General features: G+C 44.8%; 1 protein-coding gene across 5 annotated transcripts in view; it reads left to right on the forward strand.

Moving 5' to 3' along the window:
* The window catches only part of STAT3 (signal transducer and activator of transcription 3), a 609,635-nt gene that overhangs the window by 167,137 nt on the left and 416,042 nt on the right, over positions 1-26,456 (forward strand). For all 5 annotated transcript variants that reach the window (XM_069634450.1, XM_069634449.1, XM_069634453.1 and 2 more), the window contains exons 2-4: positions 16,956-17,105; positions 17,854-17,998; positions 21,014-21,112. In XM_069634450.1, coding sequence (XP_069490551.1) covers positions 16,978-17,105; positions 17,854-17,998; positions 21,014-21,112 — 372 coding nt within the window. In that variant the 5' untranslated portion in view covers positions 16,956-16,977. The remainder of the gene's footprint in view (positions 1-16,955; positions 17,106-17,853; positions 17,999-21,013; positions 21,113-26,456) is intronic.

Consider the following 26,456-nt stretch of genomic DNA (forward strand, 5'->3'; position numbering starts at 1 on the left):
CTGGGCTTCTCCCTCAATTTAAACAAGTCACAGATGATACCATCACAGAGACTCCAGTTCATTGGAGCGGTCCTGGACACTTCCCTGGAAAAAGCCTCACCACCAGAGGTGAGGGCTCAAGATATTCTGCAGATGGTCAACAAGTTTCAAAATGCCCAACGTCTCCCAGCCTTCGACTTTTTGAGGTTGCTAGGCCTCATGGCATCCTGCATCTTCCTTGTGCCAGAGGCTCGCCTGAGAATGAGATCTCTTCAGTGGGCACTGAGAACTCAGTGGTCGCAATTCTCAGGGAGAATGACAGATCTCCTCCGGATTCCGGACAAGGTAGCCCACGACCTTCAATGGTGGGCCTATCCAGAGAACATCTTGAAGGGAGAACTGTTTTGGCAACTATGGCCGGAGATGACAGTAGTCACAGACGCCTCACTCACGGGGTGGGGAGCCCATGCCAACGACTTGACCATCAGCGGTCGTTAGTCTCCAGCGGAGTCCAGACTACACATCAACCTATTAGAGCTGAGAGTGATCAGACTAGCGCTGAAAGCTTTCCTGCCATCAGTACAGGGGAGAAATGTCCTGATAATGTCGGACAACACGGTGGCCATGCACTACCTCAACAAAAGAGGAGGCGTAGGGTCACTGCCACTGTGCAGAGAGGCAATGCTGCTCTGGTTTTGGGCAATTCAGGAAGGAATCTCTCTATCAGCAGTCCACCTAGCCGGAGAGAAGAACTTGACAGCGGACGCTCTGAGCAGGCAGAGCACAGTCTCCCACGAGTGGGAGCTAGCTCAGGAAGTCCTTCAAGAGATCTTCGCCCTTTGGGGAACCCCTCAGGTGGATCTGTTTGCCACCAGCACCAACAGGAAGTGCGATCTGTTCTGTTCAAGGGAATTTCCCCCGAGAGGAGCTCTAGGGGATGCGTTCGTAGTGGACTGGGAGTTCCCACTCCTTTACGTGTTTCCACCAGTCCCTGTTATTCCTCAAATGATCAGGAGGTTGAGAAGATTCCGGAAAACCATGATCCTAATTGCCCCGGACTGGGCCAGGAGAACGTGGTACCCGGACCTTCTAGATATGTCCATCTGTCCTCCAATCCGTCGTCCACTCAAAGAGAATATTCTCTCACAGAAGGGAGGTCAGGTTCTCCATCCAGACATCTGAACCCTCAACCTTCACGCTTGGCTTCTGAAAGGGTGAGGTACAAGGATTGGGACCTCCCTGATGACATCATGGAGGTGTTGCTTTCGGCCAGAAGGCCAGCAACAAAGTCTTCATACTGCTGCCGTTGGAACACATTTTGCAGCTGGTGTAGAGAAGGGAATATCAACCCTTTTTCATGTGGTACACCAACGGTATTATCGTTTCTACTCTACTTGGCAAACTCGGGCCTTCAAGTTGGAACTGTAAAAGGCTATCTCGCAGCGCTTTCAATCTTCAAGCGCACTGCGGAGGAACCATCGTATTTCAAACTACCTCTAGTAATACAATTTCTCAAGGGATTAACTAATGTTTATCCTCCAAGACCATTCCAAGTTCCTTTATGTGACTTAAATTTAGTCTTAAATTTCCTAATGGGTACTCCATTCGAACCACTCCACTCTTGTTCGCTGAGATTTCTCACTCTTAAAACTGTCCTATTTGTAGCACTAACGTCTGCTAGGAGGGTGAGAGAATTACAAGCTCTCTTGTAAACCCCCATACAATTTTCCATAAGGACAAAGTTGTCCTACAGGTGAAGCCTAATTTCCTCCCAAAGGTGGTTTCTGAATTCCACATCACTCAGAAGATTACCTTGCCTTCATTCTATCCCCCTCCCCATCCGGGGAAAGAGGAAGAAAGGCTACATAGGCTGGACCCAAGGCGGGCTTTGAGCTTTTACATCAGCAGACTTGCTAGGATTAGGCAAGCAGACCAAATGTTTGTAGGATACTCGGGTCACAAGTTGGGACTACCCATAACAAAACAGACCATTTCCAGGTGGATTATTTTGGCCATTCTGGAATGTTACAAACTGGCAGGGAAAGAGCCACCCCAAAATCTTAGGGCTCATTCAACCAGGGGTATCGCAGCCTCTTCGGCCCTCCAAAGAGGGGTACCGGTCTGAGACATATGTGCGGCTGCCACATGGTCGTCCGCACATACATTCACAACATTTTACAACCTGGATTCCTCCACTAGTCAAGAGACTAGATTTGGCAAAGCCGTATTACATTCGGTTCATTCCTAAAAGGGATACATGACATTATTACTCCCACCTCCAATTACATGCCACTGCTATGGGAGTCTATCAAAGATGAGGAATACGTCGGAGGACACAATCCCTTCGAAGAACAATTTGCTTCTTACCTTGTAACGTTCGTTCGATGGGAGGTTCCTCCGACGTATTCCTTATCGCCCCTCCCATCCATCCCCGCAGTAATACTTCCCTTGTGGTTGCAGCTTACGCTCCTTCAAGGTCAATAACCAATTCAGGCATGAATTATCTTATGCTACAAAACGGAACTGAGCAACGGACGCCGCGTGTGGCTGTTTATGGGCATGGTGACGTTGGCGCCGATACGGTGGCAGTCGAGGGACATCGACTCGGCGGACGTCGACTCGCAGCGCCCTCTACAGAGAAAAAATTTCCGAGGCCAGCAAGCTGGAGACGAATTATCAAAGATAAGGAATATGCCGGAGGAACATCCCATCGAAAGAACGTTACAATGTAAGAAGTAGCTTGTTCTCCTATGCTAAGTGAAAAACATCCTCAATACCTCAATAGATATCTTGGTTTTTTTTCAACTTGGATGCTCCCGTCTGTGCATGTCAACTAAGGACGTATTTCTGTCCTGTACATCAGTTTTAGGACATCATCCCCCCCTCTCCCTTGCTCATATTACGTATTCCTCATTTTTCGTCCTGCTTCTTAAGTCTTAATACTCACTGATTGGTCCTTACACTTCGTTCCTCCAGCTCAATCATCACATAGATTTTAGGACATGATTATGTATCCTCCTCGCACATCATCCTTGGTTCATCATTCCTCCTCTGTCATCCGATTTCTCATACCTTAATGCTCCTCTTCACAACATGCATCAGTCGTCACTTCTCCTGTTTAATCATCTTCCCTGCTGTTCAGGCGTCATCGTCCGATTGCCTCACACCTTAATGTTAATCTACACACCTCATGCAAGACTTTCTCTGCACCTAAGTCACAAAAGCATGTCCGGTTTCGAAAGCATTGTAAACAAACGAGTGTTACTGAATACCATCAAAACAATACAATGCAAGGTTTAAATTGTATGATTATAAACACTATGCAAAGTTGTAGGAATACAGTACATTAGAAAGAAGTCTCTAGTTTGATTTTCTTAAATTCAAATACAAGTTGGGATCCTCTGAGGCTGATCTATATCATATTCTTTGTGAAGTAGTTGGAAATGCTTAAGCGCCCTTGAATGCCTCCATGCGTATTATCCCTCCATTGCTCCACCTTTCAGGAGTCTCTTCGCTTCCGGCCTCGTTCATTTATAAATTATTGACGCAATCGCATGGGACCACTCTTTCAGATCATGGTAGTGCCATGCGGTCACTTGTAATAAGGTCTGAAATTTCGGATAAAGATTGGAGTAGTATCTGCACGGGGCCCTCTAGGTACAAGGTTGACTTAAACCTGTGGTTCACTCAACAGAGAGTTCATCACGGTATCTACTGGACACCCCCCAGGATGAAGCAATGTAAGCTTATGCAGGCAGATATATGTTGCACTTGTAAGAAAGAGGTTGGCTACTACATACACATGTTTTGATCTTGTGTTAAGGTTGTGGGCTTTTGGGAGGAGATCTTGCAGCAAATTAAGCTGGTATTGGGTCGGCCGCTTCCTTGCTCCCCTCGTATGTGTATATTAGCGTTACTTACACTGGGTCTCCAACATTTGTCTGGACAATCTTATTGGGTTTACAGAGCCCTTTTGATAGCGAAAAAACAGGTTTTGAAATATTGGAAAAGCGAGGCTCATTCAACGGTTGATAGCTGGCTACAAGACTTGTCCATCCTATCAAGCAGGGGGGAAAAAGCAGTTATCAACGAATAAAAAGGATGTAAAAGTATCTTGCAATATAGAGTGCCTTTAATGAGTTATACGTTTGATATCCTCTAGGTCTCTTAGTATCCCTCCCCTCCCCCACTCCCACCCCCCTGGTTCGTCTCCTGGTATACTTGCTTTCTTGATGAAGGGTGTTTTTTTTTTTTTTTCTTCTTTCTCTCCTTTCCTCTTACTCTTCTGTAAATATGATGATTTTTGTATATTTTGCTATAGAATTTAGGTATTGTCTTTTCGTGCAAGATTTCTGTATGGATTTCTATTGATTAATTTTTACAGAAAATGTTACCTGTTCATTAATATTTATTTTTTTTCTGTTGTCATTCATGCCAAATTACAATAAAATATATAAAAAAAGGAAAGCAGTCTAGAAGAGGAGACATTAAAATGTCTGAAATGGACATTAGTGTACAGCTTAGTACTTCTCCCACCTTCTCAATCGTCGTCCTCCTCCATCAGACATTACTTTAATTTGCTTGATATTCATGTACAATAAATAGTCCAGCGCCTGTATATAATCTTTTTTTTTTGTATAATTTAAATCCTCTGCAGGTGTCTAGTTAAATTTGTTTGCTCACAATACGTTTAGAAATTGTCGGGCGCTTTGTGGCTTACAGCATGAGAAGCCTCGCATAAGTTGCAAAGAGGAGCATAAGGTGTGATGAGGGCAATTGATGGCTGGGGAGGAGCAAAGGGAATCATTTCAAAAGAGCAGTAGTGACGACTGATGCAGGAGATGTGAAGAGGAGATCACGAAGGTATGACGTGTGAGGATGACAACCGATGACTGAGGAGGAATGAGGAACCACGCATGATGGGTAAGGTCGATGAATGTCCATGTTAAAAAAATGTACATTGTCTGTGCGATGAGTAAGGATGAAGATTGCAGCACGAGACGGGTAAATTAAGGGTCAGGAGTGAGGGGAGAAGGGAAGATGTCCTAAAATTGATGATGTACTGCTGTGTGTTGTAGAAGGAGGGCAAGGAAGTTGAAGTGGTGGCTTTGGACATTATATTAGAGTAGAGTGTAAGCTCAGTCTGGTCGGAGACCTAGCAACTCCTAGGTGATCAGTTTATCCAGGGGGAAGGGTTGCCGCTGTCAGTGGGTAGGTTAAAGGAGGGATTATGAGTTTCATTTTAATCGTGCGCTGTATGCCCTTGCTGCTATTGATTGCTTGAAAACTGCGTTACAATAGTGGAGACCAAAGATTGAATTGAGATTTCTTCGTTGATCAAATGTGCTCATTAAAAAAGAAAGATCGGAAATAATGAGAGCCTGATTGAAATAAAAAAGAAGGATGGAGCAAGTAAAGCTCAATTGCACTGAACACCTGCGGTGCAACTGATGGAAATAAGAATTTAACCTTTTGCTCGCTAGTTCCATTATATGCCCAAGTGTGAATCTGGCATGGATGTTAGATGCCCAGCCTTTTTGAAAATTGGATTTAAATATAAATGGATGCAGGTAATTCTAATGGAGAGGGCGGGCTACTGAACAGACCACCCTCCTCTCTCCACAAACTTCATGCCCAAAACATAGTAGACACCTGGGCCGACTGAATCAGTAGTCTGATCTGCAGCCCCTGCTCCCCCGTGGCACAGAGCAGGTGCCCTCCAGTCGCTGCAGCACGGGCTGCATTTATGATATGCACCTCTGTTCCAAAACCCCAATATTATGAGTATACTGTCCTGTTAGCACATTAAGCTTTCAAAAGAAACCATACCTGAGTTAAGGTATGCTGGATGATATTTCTCATAATACAGCCACATCAAATTTCTATCACACATCTGTCGGGCCTGTGAGCCCGCCCCCCTGTGGACGGATATGTGTACAAGCCAGGCTGCCTCTGCTTCTCCTAGAAAGACTGTAGTCTTCGGTTGAGTTGCCTAGCTTTCCTCCTTTGTGAGGGAGGGTAACACCCACTCCAGTGAGACGGCCACTCCACAAGAACTGTCCTGGCAACAGGAATCAAAGGGCACACCCTTCCCAAAAGGACAGGCCTCACACCCGGGAGCAGCATACCAAAGGGGTCTTTGATGTGATTGATAAGGCAAAGGGTTGGGGGTTAGTGTAGTAAAAGGAGCTCAGACCAACTGGATGAAGGTTCCACCATCTTGTTCGCTCTCTTTACCTCTCTTCGTTTCTGTCCCCTCCGCATCTGCTAACACACAGCACGTTGGGTGTGATGTCAGAAGGCAAAGGAACAAGACCTGCATCTCTGCCAGATACACTGCTGCCCAGGACCTTATCATGGTGAAGGATCCCTGAAAGTGTGCACCAGCCTTCCTTGCGTTAGGAGCCGGGAACGACGAATAGACTTGTCCCTGATACCCATAAGAGGGACTTGCAGCACCTGAGATGCCTGCTTTTCCCTCTAACCACTGCAAGACGTGATTCGATCCAACTAGACTGCATCGAATCAGCAGGGCCCTCCGAAGCTGCCTTTGACACTCGCCCGTTCTTTGAACTACTGTACTGCATGCTTGAACCAGTTTGCTGCTTTGCGCATCATTTTGTCCTGCGAGGATAGCTCCGCGGCAACGTGCTCGCCTTGGAAGCAAGACGACACGAAGCAACACAAGTTAAATCCCTGGGTCCGCGCTTGGAAACCTATTCCTGTAAAAGCGTCTAGATGCCCGCAGGCTGTGTGAGCACTTTAAAAATGCAAAAATAAAAAATAAATTGCGTTGGCTCACCCAAAGCTCCAAGTTGCGTCTGCTCACTTTGAACTGCCATTCGACATGCCAGTATCTTTGTTGCCAATCTTCATCGCCAGTGGAACTGTCACTGATGGCCCATCGAACCACGTCCATAGGACACTGCATCGAAGCATCTGACTCAAACTGCACATCTAGTCACAGCATCTATGCCGTCTAAACAACCCTGATGACTCTCATGAGCCGCACTTCCTCGAGTGCCTCATCGAACCGACCAAAAGAATCGGTGCATCCAGTCACCAGCACTTTTGCCATCATACCGATGGCAGCACTCACAAAAGTATTTCTTCGAACCGCGACGAGCTCCAGTTCAGCCCCAGCTCTGCACCGCTCCCGCCTAGAAAAACGTGACTGCCGCACTTCAGCCACTCAGAACCACAAAAACAGCACCTAGAAGCCTGGTTTGTCGTTGTTGAACCGCCAAGACCAGAGAATGGTACTATTGGCCTGTAACTGCCCCATTGGTCCATTTTTGAGCCCTGTAGACTGGCTAGGTCACCATTCATCCCTTCTTGCTACAGTACATATCCGTTTTACAGTCCTTGTGGTTAATCTCCCCTTGCATCTTTACTCCGAGTTCTGCATCTTCTATTCGTGCATGTTCTCTGTTCTTTCCACAAGGGTAGGTTTTGTACAATTTTTTTTCTGTTTAATGAAACATGCCTTCTGCAAAAAAACGTAAGTATATGCATTTGTGTAAAATCTTGATTGGACATTGCCTTTTATTTGGTACCGTTATACATTCCTGTTTGGGATCCTACTGAATCGCATTCACACACCTCTTTAGAGTTTAGCCTTCCCTCGGCCCATGTTTCCATTATAGGCGACAGAGGCATTTCTCTGAACTGATTCTGTTTTACCTTCATGATTAGGATCACTCTTATATTGTGGTGGTTTCGGGACAGAGTAGGCGCTTTAGCCACTACTTACCCTTGTACTGCTGCGGGGCAGAAGCGCCAGGTACTAACATCATTTATGAATGAAGTGCTTACCAGCGATGTCTTCGTACTTGCACCGTTGCCAGATTTTGCCATCCATAATCAGGGTATTCGCACAGTTGCCATTAAATTACCTGGTATTCACGTCATTGTTTGTGTTGGGCAGCTGGGTTGGGAAGTTGAACATAACCATGCTGGGCACCATCACCCTGTATGGTGTAAGGGTCTACCATGCTCTTCTCCCTCATTTTGTGAGAAGGTCCTTAACTGCAATCAATGCGATGTATTCGTTTTGCCATACTTTACTTGCAGAAAAAAATCCCAAATTTTAGCACAATAACAAGTTGTAATGTTCTGAATAAAATGTACAGCAGTCCATTCTCTTTAGGCACACTCTTAAGAGGGCTACTTCTAGATCAGGTGTGCCAGGGTCCATCCGAAAGGTGGATCAGATCGCATTACAAGCATTGCATGCAGGCCTCCCAACTAGACCTAAAATAAATGAAACATTAGAATACTCTGTGGCGGCTGGTAGTTACTTAAAGAGGTTAGTTAGTGCAAGTATGTGAATTGAGACCGCCTGAAACCACTTGGTAGGGTTCAGAGGAAATGTCCTCTCTCAGAACATTTTTAAACGAGCATTGGCAATGCCAGCAGTTTGTGTAGGCATGGGAAAGGCATTTGCCAGGCTCAGCCATGTGGGTATTAACTGGCCATTGATGGTAGCAGGTTCCAAATGTTGCAAGTACATGAGCATCTAATAGCAGTGCCTGGAAAATGCTAATACTTACACCCAAGGCAAAACTGTTGGTTTTGCCAATGCTTTTAATTTTAAACTGCACTTTACCAAAGGGCACGTATAGTGCTTATAAATCGAGTGGCTGAAGACAGTCCTGGTTAAGACATTTTTATTACACCAGCAGCGGGTTTGTGTACTTCAATTAACTGTTACTAACTGGCAATCGATTGTAACGGGTGCAAAATGGTGCAAGTTCATGGGCGTCTAATAGCAGTGGCTGATGGGTACCTAACGCCTATACACAAGCCAAAACTATTGACTTTTCAAATGCTTGTTAGTAACTGCTTCAGTTAAGGACACACTTACTGCTTGTAAATAGACGAGATGAAGCCAGATGTCGTTAAGGCATTTTCATTAAACCAATGGTGAGTTTACAACTCCAGTTAAGTCATTAACTCTCAGAAGACTGCTTTGAAAAAAACACTGGCCGGCAGTTTGAGCACAACGTTTGATGGCAAGGACCAAAGCAACTCTGTTTCCATGAGAAGGTGTTTTTGGCGGTATTTTTGGCGGTGAGGGGCAGGAACTTGGTGGGAAGGGCCATAGGGATTAGCATGGCCATGGGCAGTCAATGAGTGGGTAAATAGCTGAACACCTACAAGCTTTGTATCCCTACTCCTACTCCCTACTCCTATGACAATTCTCTCTAGCTGTACTCTAATACAATAGTTTTGTCTTATAGGTGCCGCTAAATCGCCTAGTAATAGCCTAAACTAAAAATGGGTTGATGAATTTTACAGCACAAATTGCTGGAGTTATTGGATAATATGCAATTGGATTTTTAAAAAGTATTTCCGTTTGTGAACACACAACATATTGAAATGCTTCCGATACTGGGTTACCAGCAATAGACAGAAGCATTTCACTGCAGCAAGCGTTGCATGTGCCCATCAGAAAATAGTGTTCCCCATAGAGGCCATGGGTGCACAGTTGACCAATCAATATTTGTTCAATATCATCATTAAAACAAGACCCGATCTAGTTGCCACTACCACCGTGGCAAAAATGTCAGTAGAAATGAAGCCATTAAAAAATATTAAGGGGTTCACAACGTTGTCTCCAACTGTAACTTTAATTTTATGGTACAAGTTTATAATAAAGGTATTTATGTAAGCATATACATAACACTCCACCAGCAACATTGCTGTATACTCCTGAAGGAGCGTGACCTCTTAGTTCAATAACAATTGTAGGTTCAGAACTGATTCAGATATTGAGAAGATTTCAGGCATGGCATCATTGTAATGTTATGTTCAGGGCTATGGTGATGTTTTATACAGCATTTTTGTGTTTAACTTGTTGAGCTCGGAATAATTGCCTCCTCTCTTTATAAATGGTGGCAAATTCTCAGAGGAGGTCTTCAGAATCAGATAGCTTGATTTTTGCTTGATAGAAAGTAGATGTTTAATGGTATGGGGATGGCTTCTTTTCTTGCTGTCATTTGGCAACCTTTTTGCTTATCACTGCATTGTTCACCTTTTATGTAGTATCCCATCATTTTGTCAGGCCTCAAAATGTGCAGCCGCCATAAGACATTGGCTAGTAATATTTGTTAATGAGGTGCTATTTATTGAACGCTTTTGCCAAAGCTCGTAAATAGAACCTATTTACATAATACATCACCCAACAGAAGTTGGACTAATTGACCCTTGGTTGAGTGCTTTGTGCTTATTGAATGAGAGGGAAAGTGACATTTTTGCCTGGCTATTAGCATCATGCACCTTGGCTTGTTTACCTCTGCTTTGGGTTATTCAGCTGTTATTCTGGGAGCACCCAGACGATCTGCTACTTGTGACAATGGCTTTCATGATGGGGAAATGTAAGTCACTGCAGCTGAGAAGCCATTCTTTTGCCGAGCCATTTGCACTGACAAGTGATATCAGTGTGCACTGTCAATGTGACGGGCTGCATGAAGGTTGTTCAATGACCTGGTCTGCATCCCCCAGAACCTCTGAGTTTGTGCAGATCAGTGATCTAACTTCTCAACATCTGAAGTGGGTTCTCTTCCACTCAAACCCTCTCCTTCCTATTTTCTTCTTCATCCTCTGCAGAGCTTTGAAATGGTATAAAACTGGGATTAAGCACTAATCAAGAAACCTAACTTGCATAGATTTAATTTCCCACAGGTTGATTTCTATCAACACTGCTGCCAAGGTCATGGTCAAACTACATATCCCTAGATTGAGAGTTGCTGAGAGAACTAATCCTCTTTGACGAGACAGGTTATTTTGGTTGATTTCACTGCATGGAAAGCATTTAGAATCCTATCTGTTTGCCTTGGACAAGAATGTCCCCAACATATGTCATAAAGGCCTCTGATACTGTAGCATGGCTTCCTTGCAATCTTTACCTGGTGATATAGGTTTCTCGGATTAGTTCTAGAAATTATCATTGCCCTGTACATCTTTACACTCTTGGGAGGGGCCCAATCTATCTAGAGCTCCCGCCTTTTGGCGAGACCAAGCACTGTTGCTTTCGACCTCCCAACAGATATCAAACATCGGGACGCTACACCTCGCATTAGTAAATTGGCTCTCATCTTTGTCAGTTACTTGCTAAGGCCCTTCTACAGAGCACAACCGAGAAGCTGCTAAGTGACTCCATTTAATGCATGACGCTGTGAGCCAGTCCTGAAATGTGGATTTGCCTGCTGGGATGTATAGACCTTTGCTTGTAATGGGGTAACCAAGTCACAGCCGGTAGAGTGAAAAGGAAGGACTGGCTCAACATGTGGTCACTTGAAAGTTGAAACAAGAATAAAACTGTTGCATGAGATGCACCAATTATATTGTGCTATGCATTTCAAAGAGCGATTTGGAGTCAAAATGCAAAACAAAGTTGCAAGAATCCACACCTTGGCCCCACCACACCCATTCACAGAAGAAACATGAAAGTTCCCTTCACAAAATGCAGCAATACAAATGGACCTTTTATAAAGCTGTGAAGCATGGCTCCAGGACATTGGGTTTCGGATTCACAGGTAGCCACTATGGTGAGGGACCAAGAATTTTAAAACTTGCCTTCAAGTTCGACGAATGGTCTTTAAACTGCATAGAGTGCTCTTTCGCAGCTGGTTACTTTTACATGCATTGATAAGGCTGAAGAAACGCTCCATCTGCTATTAACATCCTAAACGTGGCTATGAGTAGACATAGGCCTGGAACAGGCATCAGGTTGTATTGTTTTGTTGTTGAAAGAACTGCCCCAAAATAAGAATTCGAATAAAAAACAAAAGGTTTATCATCATCAGAAAAGTTTATTTTGGAAACTCACAGCACTTTCCATAAAAACCAATTACGTTAAATACCATAGTAATAAAAACATTTACTGACATATTTGAGAACTGTATACTGCAAATGAAAAATAATTAGATAACATTTCTATAGATTGCATTAGCTATATCCTAATGAATAATGCATTCCTCAGAAAAGACAGACGTGCCCACCGAACACAGGGTGATTCCACCCAGAGCAAGTAGGTCAAAGCTTCTTTTTAATGAGTGAAGCCCATCTCCTGCAACAGTGGTTTTAGTGTTTGCCCTCTCTGTCTAAGATAAGCAGGTCCTCCTTGGATGCATTACACAAGTGACACGATTGATTGTCGGTATCCCCGGTCCATGCTGCCACCACGGCCGGTAGAAACATACAATAAAAACGCGCCCTAGTGATAATCATTCATTGAGTTGGGTTCTTAGCCCATAGCAAGTACCTTTGCAGACCAGGTGCCATAATAATTGCAAGCCTCCTATTCAAGGGCTTCAAAATCTCCCGGGACGCTATACTCCGAGATATGCGAGTGAACCCTCCTTGTCACATTTCTTATTTCACCAGCAGATAAATGCCCAATGGAACAGATGGACCACATTAATTTGTACAGGTTTTGCCTTAACATATCTTAGCCAGGGGATTCTCCCATTAGGATCTTTAAGGACCAGGCATCTAATTAGCTCCTGGGTCAATACAGCCTTAGCATTGCCCTACAGTCTGAGCCAATGGAGAACGGGCTGTGCTGAGATTACATCACTAATACATTCACATCCCAGTTCTGAATGTGCTCCAAAGTTACTGGCCAAACGGGGAAGGCCCAAAACTTTCTTAAGGAAGTTATTCTCCTCCACCTGGATGGAGTTAACATTGCTGTGGCCCCATAATTCCATACCAAACCTGGCAACCGAAACTGCTTTTCCATAATACATATTTAACACCAGATCGATGGGTTTAGGCTTAAACATGCCCATGGCTCTGGTTACCCCACCCATGCCCTATTCGTATCTATTTGTTTCATCACATGGGGTCAGGACTGAAGTTGAAAGAAAACCTGAACCAAAGATAATCAAAACTATGGACCCTTGGTATCTATCCTTCCTTACAAAACATTGTTTACTTGTTTGTTTTATTTGTATAGCACTCCACACCCAAATGTATCTAGGTGCAATTTTACTTTGGTAAAGTTGAGATACATAGTTTCCAGGTTAGAGTAGACGTGCAGGTATTTTAAATTATAGTTTGATACTTGGTATGCAGGTTATTGTAGAAATACAGGAATAAAATTACAGTTTGACAGGTAAATAATTTTACACAATGACCGTGTACATACGCAGAGGGATGGCATAGCACATATTAGCCTATACAAGTTGGCTGCACTATATAAAGTGCAGTTTATGGTAGTACCGTAATTAGCTTTATTAACATGAAGGCATATCGTGGCGCCGATAGTTGCAGTGATTAGCCCAAAAAATACAGTAGTCAAGGTAGCTGATCGGTAAGTGAAACAATCATAGAGCAGTACCTTGGAAGACAAGGATATGACTCTAGGGGCCCAGATTACTCTTGTGACACGAGCGATATCGCCATATTCCACATTGCATGGAATTTCAGGGTGCACCTTCCCCTGGAACAGGGCATCACAGCTGACGTTTGCACATTCACCCCAAGATGCAAAGCATCCATAAATGAGGTATAGTCCTGTATGAGCCCCTGCGACGCTCGCAGGGTACGTGCCAACAGACTGCATCGTCCGCGTATACCAGAAGCAGCAGAGGCTGACTGCCCATTCTAGGGACATCCGGAGTAGAGTTAAGTAGACAGTCATGCAAACGTTAATATACAAACAGAAAAGCAGGGGGGCCAGGACACAGCCCTGGTATACCACCAGCTCCACTGGAAAAGAAGCAGTGCATCACCCATTGGCACCACTCCTTTCACAGGCCTGCGTTGAACACTGCAATCTAATCAGGAGACTAACTAAAGCTTCTGGGCAGTTTGTGGATCTGAGCACATGCCAGAGCTTGACAAAAGTTTTATATAAGGTGCAAGACTGCGTAGGCATCACTCTTAATGTAGGTAACAAATTGAAGGTGTAAGATCACCCCTTGATGAACTGCATTGTAACAATAAATGATGTTCCATGTAAGCCTTGAGAAAGTCAATCTCATTTTGACTACTCAAAAGCAACATTACAGAATCAAATTGACACTATGTGGACAGCTCTTAGTGATATTTTGACACTGGTGTTATATAGTGCTGCATTTGTCAAACTTCTTTCGGAGACCTGTGTAAAGACATTACAAGTGTGTTATCATTGGCCATCCTGCCTGGAGTGTGAGTAGAGGGGAGGTGAACTGTTCAGTTTGTTTATTTATATGGCGTGCCAAACCCAAAGGTATCCGGGCGCAAATGTACATATAAGGTAGCCTTTAGGCAATACGAGTTGTTGTTATCCATTACAGTTGACAAGGACTACAGCATAGTAAATGTTAAGTAAATTCCCATGTTAGGATTACAGTTAAAGCATGTTGCAAAAAGGGTTGTCATGTTCATGAGTTACATATAGTTGATAATGCAGATGCAGCTGAGGTGGGTGGCCGGATTCTTAGACTAGATAATATCAAGTTGTGGTAGACCAAGCTCTGGGTTACAGGATTGAGCAGGTCACCGTATCAGCAGGGCTTAGTTCTGAGACGTGGTTAGTTCTTGTGCAGTTAGCCTGGATCTTAGTTTCTTGCGAAAGGGCAGGAAGGCTGCCTCGACTCTGATGTTGGAGAGCAATGCGTTCCACATTTTGGCTGCAAAGACTGCGCAGCTCTTTCCGACCGATTTTTATTTATTTTTTTATTCATTTTTTTTATTTTTATTTTTTTTGTTTTTATTTTTTTTGTTTGTATTTAGGGATGGTGAGTTGGATAGGATCTTGATGTCGCAGTTAAGATCGGCGATCCAATCTAGGGTTCTCCCTTTGATATGTGTAGGGCTGGTGATACGGCTCAGAAAGCCTAGGTCTGACAGCGTATTGGCTAGCGCCTGGGCATTGTTGTCTTTGAGGGTCGTTGAGGCCCAGGTTAAGGTCACCCAGTCGAGCAATCTTGGAGCTAGGTTTGGAGTTGTTTTTGAGGAGAGAGGTAATATCTTCAAGCGAGGATACCGGGCCAGGCGGTCGGTATATGATGTGTAGGGTTATTTTGGTGGAGGTGGGAATTTTGCTTTTAGTTGTTTTCCAGCTATGAGCGCTACACCCCCTCCTCTAGCATGTTCTCTGTCAGTCCTTAGAATCATGTAATTGTCTGGAATGGCCAAGGCCAGGGAGGGTCCAGCTGCTGCGTGTAGCCAGGTCTCCGAAACTGCTAGAATGCGAGGTCGTTGGTGAGGATGAGGTACGCAATGTCGACGGCATGTGCATTGAGAGATCTCGCGTTTATGAGCGCGCATTTGAAGGGCTGTGATTTGGGGTGCTGGGGGAAAGGTAGGGGTAGTGGAGGTAGTCTTGGGTGAGTTTACCGAGTTTATAGGTAGAGGTGGTATCATAGGATAGGCCATGGGTGGATACATGGTGGGTGGCGAGGAGGTAGATGAAGGGTGATAGGTGGCCGCGTTGCACTGTGGTTAGAGGGTGGCGCAAGGGGCGGATGGGTAGAGTCTAATGGCCTGTGGATATGTAGGGGATCTACCTTGCTAGGAGACCGCTGACCAGACCAATGAAAGAATGATAGTTTAACTGATTTGACAGTTGGGGTTCCTGATGGGTAAGCGATGGTAGAGGGGTGGGCAAATACTGTTTTCAGTTAAGGGATGATTTTAAAACATGTCTCTGGACTACGACAATTGCAAGCTATTTGAGTTGTGTGTCTGAACGTTTTCTGAAGACCGCACCCAAATGGGAGAATACCTGTACTAGCTCTAGTAGACCTCCTGGCAGGATTCTGGTACCTGGCAGGATTCTGGTACCGGAAAGCTGTGGGTTTTACCTGATTGGGAGATTAGGAGAATGATAACCTTGGGAGATTATTGGTAAGCATCAAAGCGTAACTCTCCAAAAGCCTTATAATCTCTGGAAGCTCTGTGTCAGGAGGGTGAAGGTCTTGCATTGCCATCATGCAAAACATTAATCTGACGCTTTACAGGGAAGGTGAGGTCCTATCAACCCTTGCTGCCCAATTTCCAGGTGGAGTTTTGTTTGAGGTTGAGGGTACGGCAGCTCTTGCAATTCCTAAAACCTTCTAAACGTTTCCCCCGGTGTTAGTTCTTGAAATATAGGTGCTCCACAATATTCTGAGGCGCTCTGCGTATGGGAAGTAAAAGAAAATCTGCTCCTGTTGTCTCCCTCTTGAATGCCTGCATGATGCCTCAAGTACTCTGAGAGCATCGCAACTCCGGGCAACGTATTTTCTGGTGCCTGCCACTGCCATCCTAAGTGTCCGGCCTGGAGGTGTGGGCACTTTATTTCAGAATCCCTATCAATTGAGTTTTAGGATTATTTTTATCTCGCAATTGGCCCAGGTTTTCCGCTGGATGGAAGGCTCAATACCTTTTTGTTTAAAGAAAAATGAATGTGTCCATTGAACATATTTGGCACAATCTTTGACTTATAAAGCCTGCTTAAATATTTCACTTTATGCCTGACTTACAGAAAGCGGGGTGCGTCATGTCTGTCATCACATCTATGTACACAAGGTCATTATAAAGTGTGTGCGTGGTGACAGATGCTTAAAATCACTTTTCTTTTGGGTCACCCGTCCCTCGAGCGTAAATCCCCAGTTTAGCTAGGTGGAGCATTATTGATTGAAACGGTCATCTGGTCGATAGTGTTTGCAGGGCGATCTTTAGAACTTGGGTACCTTATTCGCTGTGCCTCTCTCCTGTAACTGAAAGGTAGCACCACACGTGCGTATTCGTTTGTCTGATTAATGAAAAGGGGTTATAGGACAATGAGGGACTGATCTTTTTGCCGTGTCCTGACTCCTGAAACGTTATATAAGCATTGGTTTACCCTTAAAACATTCACTTTAAATGTCAAGTCTTTGCATGATTGCTATTGTGGTTGCTTGTCCCTCCCACCTTTTAGATGGCAGCTTCCCAAGAGCTGAGGTTTGTGTTCCTTTAGTAAATAGAATCTCTCTTTTTGTTATGTTTTTTGTGGGCAGCGGTGCAGCTGAGGCGGTTGTCATGGCACAATGGAACCAGTTGCAGCAGCTGGACACCCGCTACTTGGAGCAGCTGCACCAGCTCTACAGCGACAGCTTCCCCATGGAGTTGCGCCAGTTCCTTGCAGCGTGGATCGAGAGCCAAGACTGGTAAGAACCCACTGTGAAAAAACACAAACATTTTGTTACTGTGCCAAAACTTCAAATAATGAAAACTAACCCGCTGGGTGAAACTGTTGTGCTTGCAGATAATTGTAGTTATTTGGCACACACCTCTAATATTTGATGGAAAACAGATTGTTGAGCGACTCTTGAGGTGGTAAAGCCTTCGCCCACCTCCGCTACTTCCACTTCTGGGGTTAATAACATTGTTAATCTAATTCTTCTAGGACTCGAGATGGGATGGTGAATTATGACCTCCCAGAATATTTGGTCAGGGGGGAGGGTGGCTAACCTATTATCTCCAGTGGTTTTTATTTGCCCTTCAGTCTAGTTTTAGAAGCATTGTTCTATTTGGTTGCAATACGCACCCGAGTACTGAGTCCTCCAGAGCACTAGTTTAGGTATTGAACACTGGTTGTGCCATGGCCCAGCTTTTTAGTGCTGCAAAATGTTTAAAGAAAGACCGTACATTGGAGAATGACATGTTTTCCCTTTCGAAGCACACTGTCCTTGGCAACGCACATTTATTCGCTGTCTCTTACTGGTTTCTGGGTGGACCGTTGTCGTTTCTTTTTAGAACATTTCTATTCCAATGCAACAAAGCAACGCGATTTAATGTGGGATCACATTATTTGTCTCGGTATAAAGTCGTAGTTTGATACAGAATAATGTATTTTCCCTTTGTTGTAGAAATACAATGCAAAAGTCGAATGTTTAACACTGGTTCTCCCAACAGGGCCTATGCAGCGAGCAAGGAGTCGCACGCCACCTTGGTGTTCCATAACCTCCTGGGCGAGATCGACCAACAGTACAGCCGCTTTTTGCAGGAGTCCAATGTCCTTTACCAACACAACCTGCGGAAGATCAAGCAGTTTTTGCAGGTAAAAGACAAGCATGGTCTCTGGAAGCGGAGCCGGTAAATGTTGCACGTTTCTAAGCTCGGCTAGTGTAGGCAAGGAGACGCCGCCATTCAGTTACTATAGATTAAGTGGCCCCCGCGGGCTTCTCTGCAGATTTACGACATGATCGTTCCAGCACATTCCCTCTTTCATGGGCATATAGGGAATCACAAGAATGTTCAGTGTAGCATCTGGTACAATTCCAAGCAATGGTTTGGCTGGTCTCTACCCTCCATAGCACTACCCGAATTGTGAAATGCAGGGAGACCGGAGGCCACCAACATAAAAGTAATGCTACAATTTGATAGTGGCTGCCATGAACACAGTTCATTAGTGTGTGTGCGTGTGTGTGCGCGTGTGTGCGTGTTAGTTCCCGAAATTCCCCTTGATATAAACTGTGTGGATGTGGCTGGGGCTGTAAAAATATAAATAATAATTAAAAAAATAACAAAGCAAGGGAGCTATTCGTTTGTTATTAAAGGCATTTTTTATGTAACAATTTCCCAAGCGACCTCTGTGGCACTAAGGAACGTGACTGTTAACTGAAAGCTTGCATAAAGAGGTCTGGGAAATCCTCTACCTGTACGAACAGGGCGTCGATGGGCCCTGGGAGGGTCTCAACCACCCTTTAGCTCACTGTGCTTTTCACAGAGGAGAAATTTCCATATACATATCAGCCTTTGTCCCACCCAGTACGTAGTCCAGCACCGAAATGGTAGGCAATTCTCCTCTGAACAAGAGTACCAACAGCAACCCCAGACACGTGTTTCGGCCTAGTCTGGCCTCATCACTGAGGTGGAGCCGTGCCTCTCTAAGCACAGTGAGCAAGGGGTCCACTTCTGGATTCCTCTGGTAACTTAGGGTGAGGATAAAGACTGATATGCAAATGGATATTCCTCCTTTGTAAAGTGTACAGTGAGCAAAAAGTGATGGCTCCGGACTCTCAAAGTGGGGGAAAAAACCACAGAGCAGGTTATCATGCCATGTTCTTTCGAGAGAGGGGCGCATGCTACCTTTTTTGTGTTAACTGAAAGGTTGGGTGTTCTAGCCCACCCTGGGATTGTAGAGATCTTGTTTGTGATAATGTGAAAATACCATAATGTTTATTTGGTTTAGAGTTGCTTACTATTTCCAATTGTTGGTAAACAAGCACTGTGCAACCAGATGCGAAGATGTTCACTCTCTGTAGTGACAGCTGGGATTCTGCCTTTTGTCAAACTCCTTTTTCCCAACTCCAGCATGGGTGATTTTACATTTAAAAAAAAAATAACAAGTGTCTGGGGTATTAAAGAAAAAAGAAATCCCAATACCAGTACGTCTCATCACCCTAGACGTTTCAGTGGCTGCGTACTTGGAGGAGGTGCATAGGTGACACCAGGAGCTTTTTCTTATTGTTAAATAATGCTGCCTAAGACCTCAAATAATTTTTTTTTAAATAGCCCAGCAAAAAATGGAAACTCTCCTAATATTTGCACAAAGGGATTTCTATAGAGTTCCATTTCCTTCATGGGACCCAGGAGCCCCAACGTGAAGGCTGAAAACCACCTCTTAACCCGATCTCCTTGCAGAGAGAAGATCAATCACTTTTCTGGTTTCTGCTCTGAGATGACCACTCACGTGTTTGTGACTTGCTTAAACATACTCTCCATATCTGATTGAACATAAAGATCCAGCATAAAGGCATACTGACACTGCCCCTGTACTGGGGCTGTTAAGGGGTGTGGTTGCAACGATGCCAAACGTACCTACACTGCAGCCAGAATAAAAAGTCTTAAGTTACAAACCCAGCAGGGCTGCATTGGGCACCAACAGTTCAAAGAAATGTTTTTTTAATGACCGCAAGTAACATTGTCCAAGAACTGTTCACTCTGTGCTGCAATGTATTCCCTTCCTTGTATACAGGAGACCTCGTATTCGAATTTTGTGCATGTTGACTGTATGGATGTGCTGTGAGTTTGAAGGGATGATTCAAGCCTCGATACTGTCTGGGAACGTTTATCTTGGGCTTACGATAGTTATCCTATTACTTGGTTTCTCTCTACCCATGTTCTTTTTTTGAGGAGCTGGGGTGCTTGGAAAAATGCCTTCACTATATTCTATCGGTTCCATGTGTTAATATCCCCGAAAAAATTTCGCTATACAAGAATATCGCCATATTTTTGGGGCCCTATTAAGCCATGGAACTTGCGGGGGACACCCCCGCAACCCCCATAATCTTTTTCATGGAGCGGGTGACACCCCCGTTCCCATTAACGCTATAAATTATCCACACTAATATCGCCTATGGCCTTAACACACGACCATATATATGGCAATATTATTGGTGGGGATAATATTACCTGATACCATTCTATCTTGGCCTCCTTTCATCTTCCTAACCAAAGTGTGTTATTGTTTTGCCTTATCACTTCTGGCTTTGCCATACTCTCCATAACCTCTACTTTGTCCAGCCTTGGCCTTGCTCCTGCAGCCTCTGCATTGTTGTAACATTTCTTTTTGTTCAGTTTTTGTGCACAAACCATCAACTTTTGATCCGGTGTGCAAGAAATGGTCTCCTTTGCCAGAAAATGCATGGCTTCACATTAGCATGGCGCTTACACCTAAGCCGCAAAACCGTAAACATTTTCGTTCTGAATGTATGATGAATCTGGGTTTGCTCATTGCAGCCTCTGTATGTGGTTAGTTTGACAATTGTAGGGTATTCACGGTATGAAAGCAAGAAGCAGATATCTCTTCCATAGTTGTCTCAAACCCTCCTAGATATTTTCTAATTGTCTGTGAATGATCCAGACTAGCTGGAATTGCATGGGGTGGAGCACACACTGACGTGAGAAGCTGGAAGCGGGACGGGGTGGGGAGGGACTGTGAAACATGCTGTGCTTGTAGGTTGTCATGTGCACTGGCTAATTGACTGTGATGACTTGCTTGTAGATCATCCTCCTCAAATTTCTCATTCTGAATCTTCTCTCGTTTCGCTTGTAAAATATGTATTTATAGAGCAGGTACCTCGAAAAGCCAATGGAAATTGCACGCATAGTCGCGCGGTGTTTATGGGAGGAAACACGCCTGCTTCAGACTGCAGCAACTGCCGCCCAGGTTAGTAGAATGTAGTTCCGGTTGGGGGGTGTACCACCCTGCATCTGTCACCCATGTATTGTTACAGCCAAGGTCTGTTCAAGTCCTTTGAAACACCCATTTAACACTAGAACAAATTAACACTAATCAACCCATGCCTTCATCATTTGTTTTCCACACGGATCTACTGTGTAATAATATTGGGACATTTATGTTTGTAACTCGATTGAAAAAGTCATCTGGCATTAATATTGGTATACATAGACCTTGGTCTGGGCTGCTGGAACTTTATTCCGGAGTTCCCGAAATCTCAACTACATTTTAAGGTTTTTCATAGTTTTGCAAACAGACAATCCTAGTTTTCATTAACGCCGAAAAGGCCAAGCAATATCCGTACTCACACCAGCCCCTCTTATGAATGCATTGGGGGGCGGGGTGGACTTGGGGAATGTGTGGCTGTTCAATGCTGTCGAGCATGATGCTTATAGGGGCATTGCTAGATAAAAAATAAAACAAAAATGAAGTTGCAAGCTACGAGCCAGGCACAAAGAGTCGGTCGCACCCTAAGTTCTCCACATACACACAGCCAGCCATGTCTTATATGCCATGAGTCCATTACCACTTGCGAATGGCTAGCGCCCAGGGCACGTTTTGAGGTCTACCACTAGGCATGATTTCAAAAATAAAATGGTGCATTGGCCAGTAGAACAGCAACACACTTCTAAAACTCGCTAAATTAGCCCACAAGTCAATCCTTCAAGGGCCATTTTACAGTAACTCTTTCCCACTCGGTGTTTTGCATTGTAAACAAATATTGGCACCTTTGGGTACCTGTCGCAGAGTGTCAGTAAGCGACTTGACTGCAGTAAAGACATTTTATAACTCGGAAATGTAGTGATGTAATCTAACTGATGATGACACAGTTTACAAATAGTATGTTCTATTTTGACCTCCTTCCCATCTTTCTTTTCCTCTTTCTTCCAGTTAGCTTTCTTTTTTACTCCTTTGTCCAACCCCCTTTCTCCATACTTAAGGGATACAATCCCGAGAACGTGTCTAGACTGCACCATGCAGATAGCATGCCCAGTCTTTTATGCTTTCTTGTTTCGCTCTTTCTTTCTCACTTTTGCTCACTGATTCTTTTGCACTTTCCGTTTTTCACTTTGAAATGATATGGCACAACTGTTTCAAGGCGCGACAAGGCAAGCGAGGGGGAACAGAGGGTAGACGGACAACGATCCTACTAGGCCAGGTATCATTCAGATCGCGCAAGTGCTTGGGAAGGGGGAGGGGACAGTGCAGTACATGGGGGGGGGGGGGTGGAAGAATAAATAACAATAAGTAACGGTAAGGCCAGCAGGTGGCGAGTGTAGAGATAAGTGCAGGCATCGGGTGTCAAGTGCTGGTAGTGGGACTGTAGGGATACAGAAAAGAGTTCCGAAGTGCGGAGGTTGCCAGGAAGGTTGCACGGGTATGCGACTGGCAGGGGAGGGGACGTGGGCACCGAGTTCAGAGGGTGGCCAGGTAACCAGTGCAGTTTCAGCCAGGAGGTCAGCAGGGGAGGGGAGGAGAAAAAGAAGAAGCAAAGAGAAAGGTTTTGAGGTGCCTCCGGAACCGAAGATGATTCTCCCCAAGTTTCAGGGAGGCTGTTCCAGGGGGAGGCCCCAGCTGAGGAAAGAGATCTCCCACAAACTATTTGCTTAGAGAAGCGACTGACCCTGAGGGAGTTAGAGGCAAAGAGCTCAAGAAGGGAGATATTTAGGAAGAGGGAGTTGAAGGTATTGAGGCCCCAAACCCCAGAAGGCCTTGTGGACAATGCAGAGGGTTTTGTACTTGATCCTCGCAGCCACTGGGAGCCAGTGCAGAGATTTCAGTCCTGGAGTGATACAATCCCTGGGCTTGAGGCCAGGGATAAGTCTTGCAGTCTTGTTTTGGATGAGTTGCAGAAGGCGGTAGATTTAGAAAGAGGCTGTTGCAATAGTCCAGCCCAGTGGGAACCAGAGCTCAGGAGACAGTGAGCTTTTTGGGGAAGGAGAGGAGAGGAAAGGAAGAATACCTCTGAAGAGGTGCAGCTGGTAGTGTGGCTTCTTAGAGATGTGAGGAGAGAAGGAGAGTGTGGAGTTGAAGATGACCCTGAGGTTTTTTGCCTCACAGGTTGGAGCAGGAAGAGGGCCAAGAGAGGCCGGCCAGAGAGCGACAGGAAAGGTGGGAGCGAGTTTTCCTTCCCTCTCACTATCTCTTTTGCCCCTTTTCATTACTTTTCCTCTTCTTTCACTTATTTGTGCCACTTTTGCTTTCTCTTACTCTGGGTCTTTCTGTTGTGCTCTATCTTGCATTCTTCCTTTTGGCACTGGCCTTCATTTTATTTCACCCCTTCATTTCCATTCACTCTTAAGCATCAATGAACATTTTACATTTCGATGTTATAGAATTGGTCACTGTTGCCTCCTCTTTGTAGCCTGATAGCTGTATTGTTTCTTCAGTGTTTTTGATATTCTTCAATATTGATGGGCAGCAGCTTTGACTGAAGTGCTCTGTTAAGTACATTTCTTTATGAATCACATACACAGGTAGATTTGGGAGATTGCCGATTTTGGGACTCTTACAATAATAGGAAGTTAGGACACAAGGTATACCAGTCTGGGGTGTACTGGCGATAGTGTTATTTGACCAACCCCACCCTTTTGCCTTGACAAGGGGTGGAGCGGGGTCCGGCACTGTGTTATCAGTAGAGGCGATTTCGGGAGATTGACTATTTTGCGATTTTTCAAAAATAGGATGGTATTACACAATATAACATACACAAGGCTATAGCAGACCCCCATGTGCATGTCAGCTACAGACCTGTGCAACGCTGGGCGGTGCCGCTAGTGTATGTATAAAATGTATAAACATTTGCTGAGCGCAACCAAGGCCAGAAGGCATCTGGGCGCTAAGAAGCCAAACCGTGAAGGACTATACATAACGCCACACCACCTCAAAACACCAATGTCTTAAGGGCCTTCCAAAAGCGGAAATGGTCCAAAATCTCCAACAGATATGTTGGTAGAGAATTCCAAAGTGTCGGTACCAGGACAGAGAAAGAACGTCGCCCTGCTCAAGTTTTCAAGAACGCGGAACTTGCAATAGATTTGCAGAATCTGCGTGCAAAATGCGAGACTGCACATATCTGGTGGGTTTCGACTGAAGGAAAGCCAGCCCGATCAAGAAAAAAGCCTGGTGGGCAATACAGAGTGCCTTAAACTTTATACGGCTTCTTACAGGTAGCCAATGGAGTTTGGCCAATAAAAGTGAGGCAGAGGACCATCTAGGCGCATTCAATGCCAGTCGTGCTGCAGAATTTTGTTGTATCTGAAGTAGTTGGATCAGAAAATCCATCAGTCACAGGTAGATGCAATCAGTCGTGCAATGATCCCATTATTGAGGCTGTGACTACTGTAGCATGAAATTGCAGCGGAACGAAAGAAAGCACCTTCCTACAGAGTGTTTTTAAAAAAAACAGTCCTGCTGATTGCTGCATTCTGCCCTTCTCTAGAGCCAGAGGGGAGAAATTTGACCCCTAGACTCTTAACAGAAGAGCTAGGCGCTGGGCAGGGCCCTAAAGATTCTGGCCAGAAATCAGCATGCCAATAAAGATCTGGCTTTTGGCGGGTCAACCACCAAGATTTGTTTTACTACCATTTAGACTCAACCAATTTTGGGCCATCCAACGGCCAATCTCCTCCGAGCAGAATTTCAGCTTCATGGGATTTCAGCTTGAAGATTAATTGCGTATCATTGGCGTAGGTATAGAAACATACAGCGGATGGAGATTAAAAGGTAATGGGGATGGAGAAGAGCCTTGAGGACCCCACATAAAGCAGAGGTGGAAGGGGCACAGAAGGGTGGTAGTGAGATAGATTGCATATGGTCTGAGAAAACGAAGAAAAACATGCCAAGACCGGGCCAGTCAGCCCTGCATTCTCCAAGCGCTGCAGCAAAATCTCATGGTCAGCTGTATTGAATGCTGCAGAGAGGTCCAGGAGAATCAACACTCCGACCTCCCCACGGTCCTGGAGTTAAGCCATATCATCCAGGATCGAAATAACTTATTTGGTCCCCATAAGCAGCCTAAATCCTGATTGAAATGGGTGGAGAAGATCATTTTCTTCGAGGAACCTTGAGAGTTGTGGAGTCACAATGGTTTCCATCAGCTTCATTATGGCTCGTAAGAGGGAAATAGGGCGACAGCTGGCCGGGGACTAAGGATCAAACTGGGGCTTCTTCAGGAGTGGCCTCACCATTGCATGCTTCAATGAAGTAGGGATCACACCGCACGTAAAGGAGTGGCAAAGTGTGGCAGTAAAAAGTGCAATGCAATCAGTAGGAAGCGAAGGGAGTATGTGCAGAGGAATCTGGTCAGCGGGAGAGGCAGATTTAAGCTTGCTGAATACAGCCAAGACCGTTTCACCTGTAACCGGTTCAAAGCTTGAAAATGCTGCTGGCCCACACCACCTAGTTGGGGTCTGTAATAACGTAGCCCCTATCCCCGAACTAGACGTCATAATAGACTCCCGAATCTCATCTATTTTGTCAGCAAAGAACACCCTGATGGCATTGCAGGTGTCTTGAGAATGGGAGGGGTCAAATTTAGCAACCGAAGGGGCAGATGGCTCCCAAGTGATTCCGCTCTCGAGAGGCACATGAGCCCCTAAGTTAGCTTCTTTTACCACCAGTTTCTACTGAAGGTGTTTTTGTATTTTTGTTTAGCTTTGTGCTCATAGCACATGCACCATTTGCGCTGCGCCCGGCTGCATATATGCTTCATATCCCGAAGGTCTGATGAATACCAGGGAGCAGAGGATTTTTGACGGCTCAACCCCCACCTAAGAGGGGCTAAACGATTAGACGTGATGGTCATAGTTTTAATGAGAGCCCCACAAGGGTCAGATGGAGTCTCTCTAAGAGCCAGCTGAGTGTTTAACTCCAGGGACTAGGCAGTAGAAGGTGCTCAGACTAAGTCACTGACCACGGCTTAAAAGTCAGTCAGGTCTCTGTTCAGATCCAGGGTGTTCATCTCTGTTTTGGGTTGGAATATTATTGCGCAAATGTAAATGGCAATCTAAAAACCTAGCAATTAATCCGGCTGCCTGAGAATCCGTCACATCATTTGACTTAATATTAAAATCACCTAAAACAATCAGATTTGAATGAATAAGTGCCAAATCAGTAACCAACTGAGAAAGACCGTCGATAATATCATTGGTCAAGTAAGACGTTGGACGATAGACAAACAATAAGTGCACTGATGCATTGCTGGAGGTCTGAAATCTTACCACCAACAGTTTGCACTGCACCTTGTGGGTCAGGGGGATGGCAACACACT

This window comes from Ambystoma mexicanum, chromosome 13 (genome assembly GCF_040938575.1).
Source record: "Ambystoma mexicanum isolate Mex_15411 chromosome 13, UKY_AmexF1_1, whole genome shotgun sequence".
NCBI classification, from domain to species: domain Eukaryota; kingdom Metazoa; phylum Chordata; class Amphibia; order Caudata; family Ambystomatidae; genus Ambystoma; species Ambystoma mexicanum.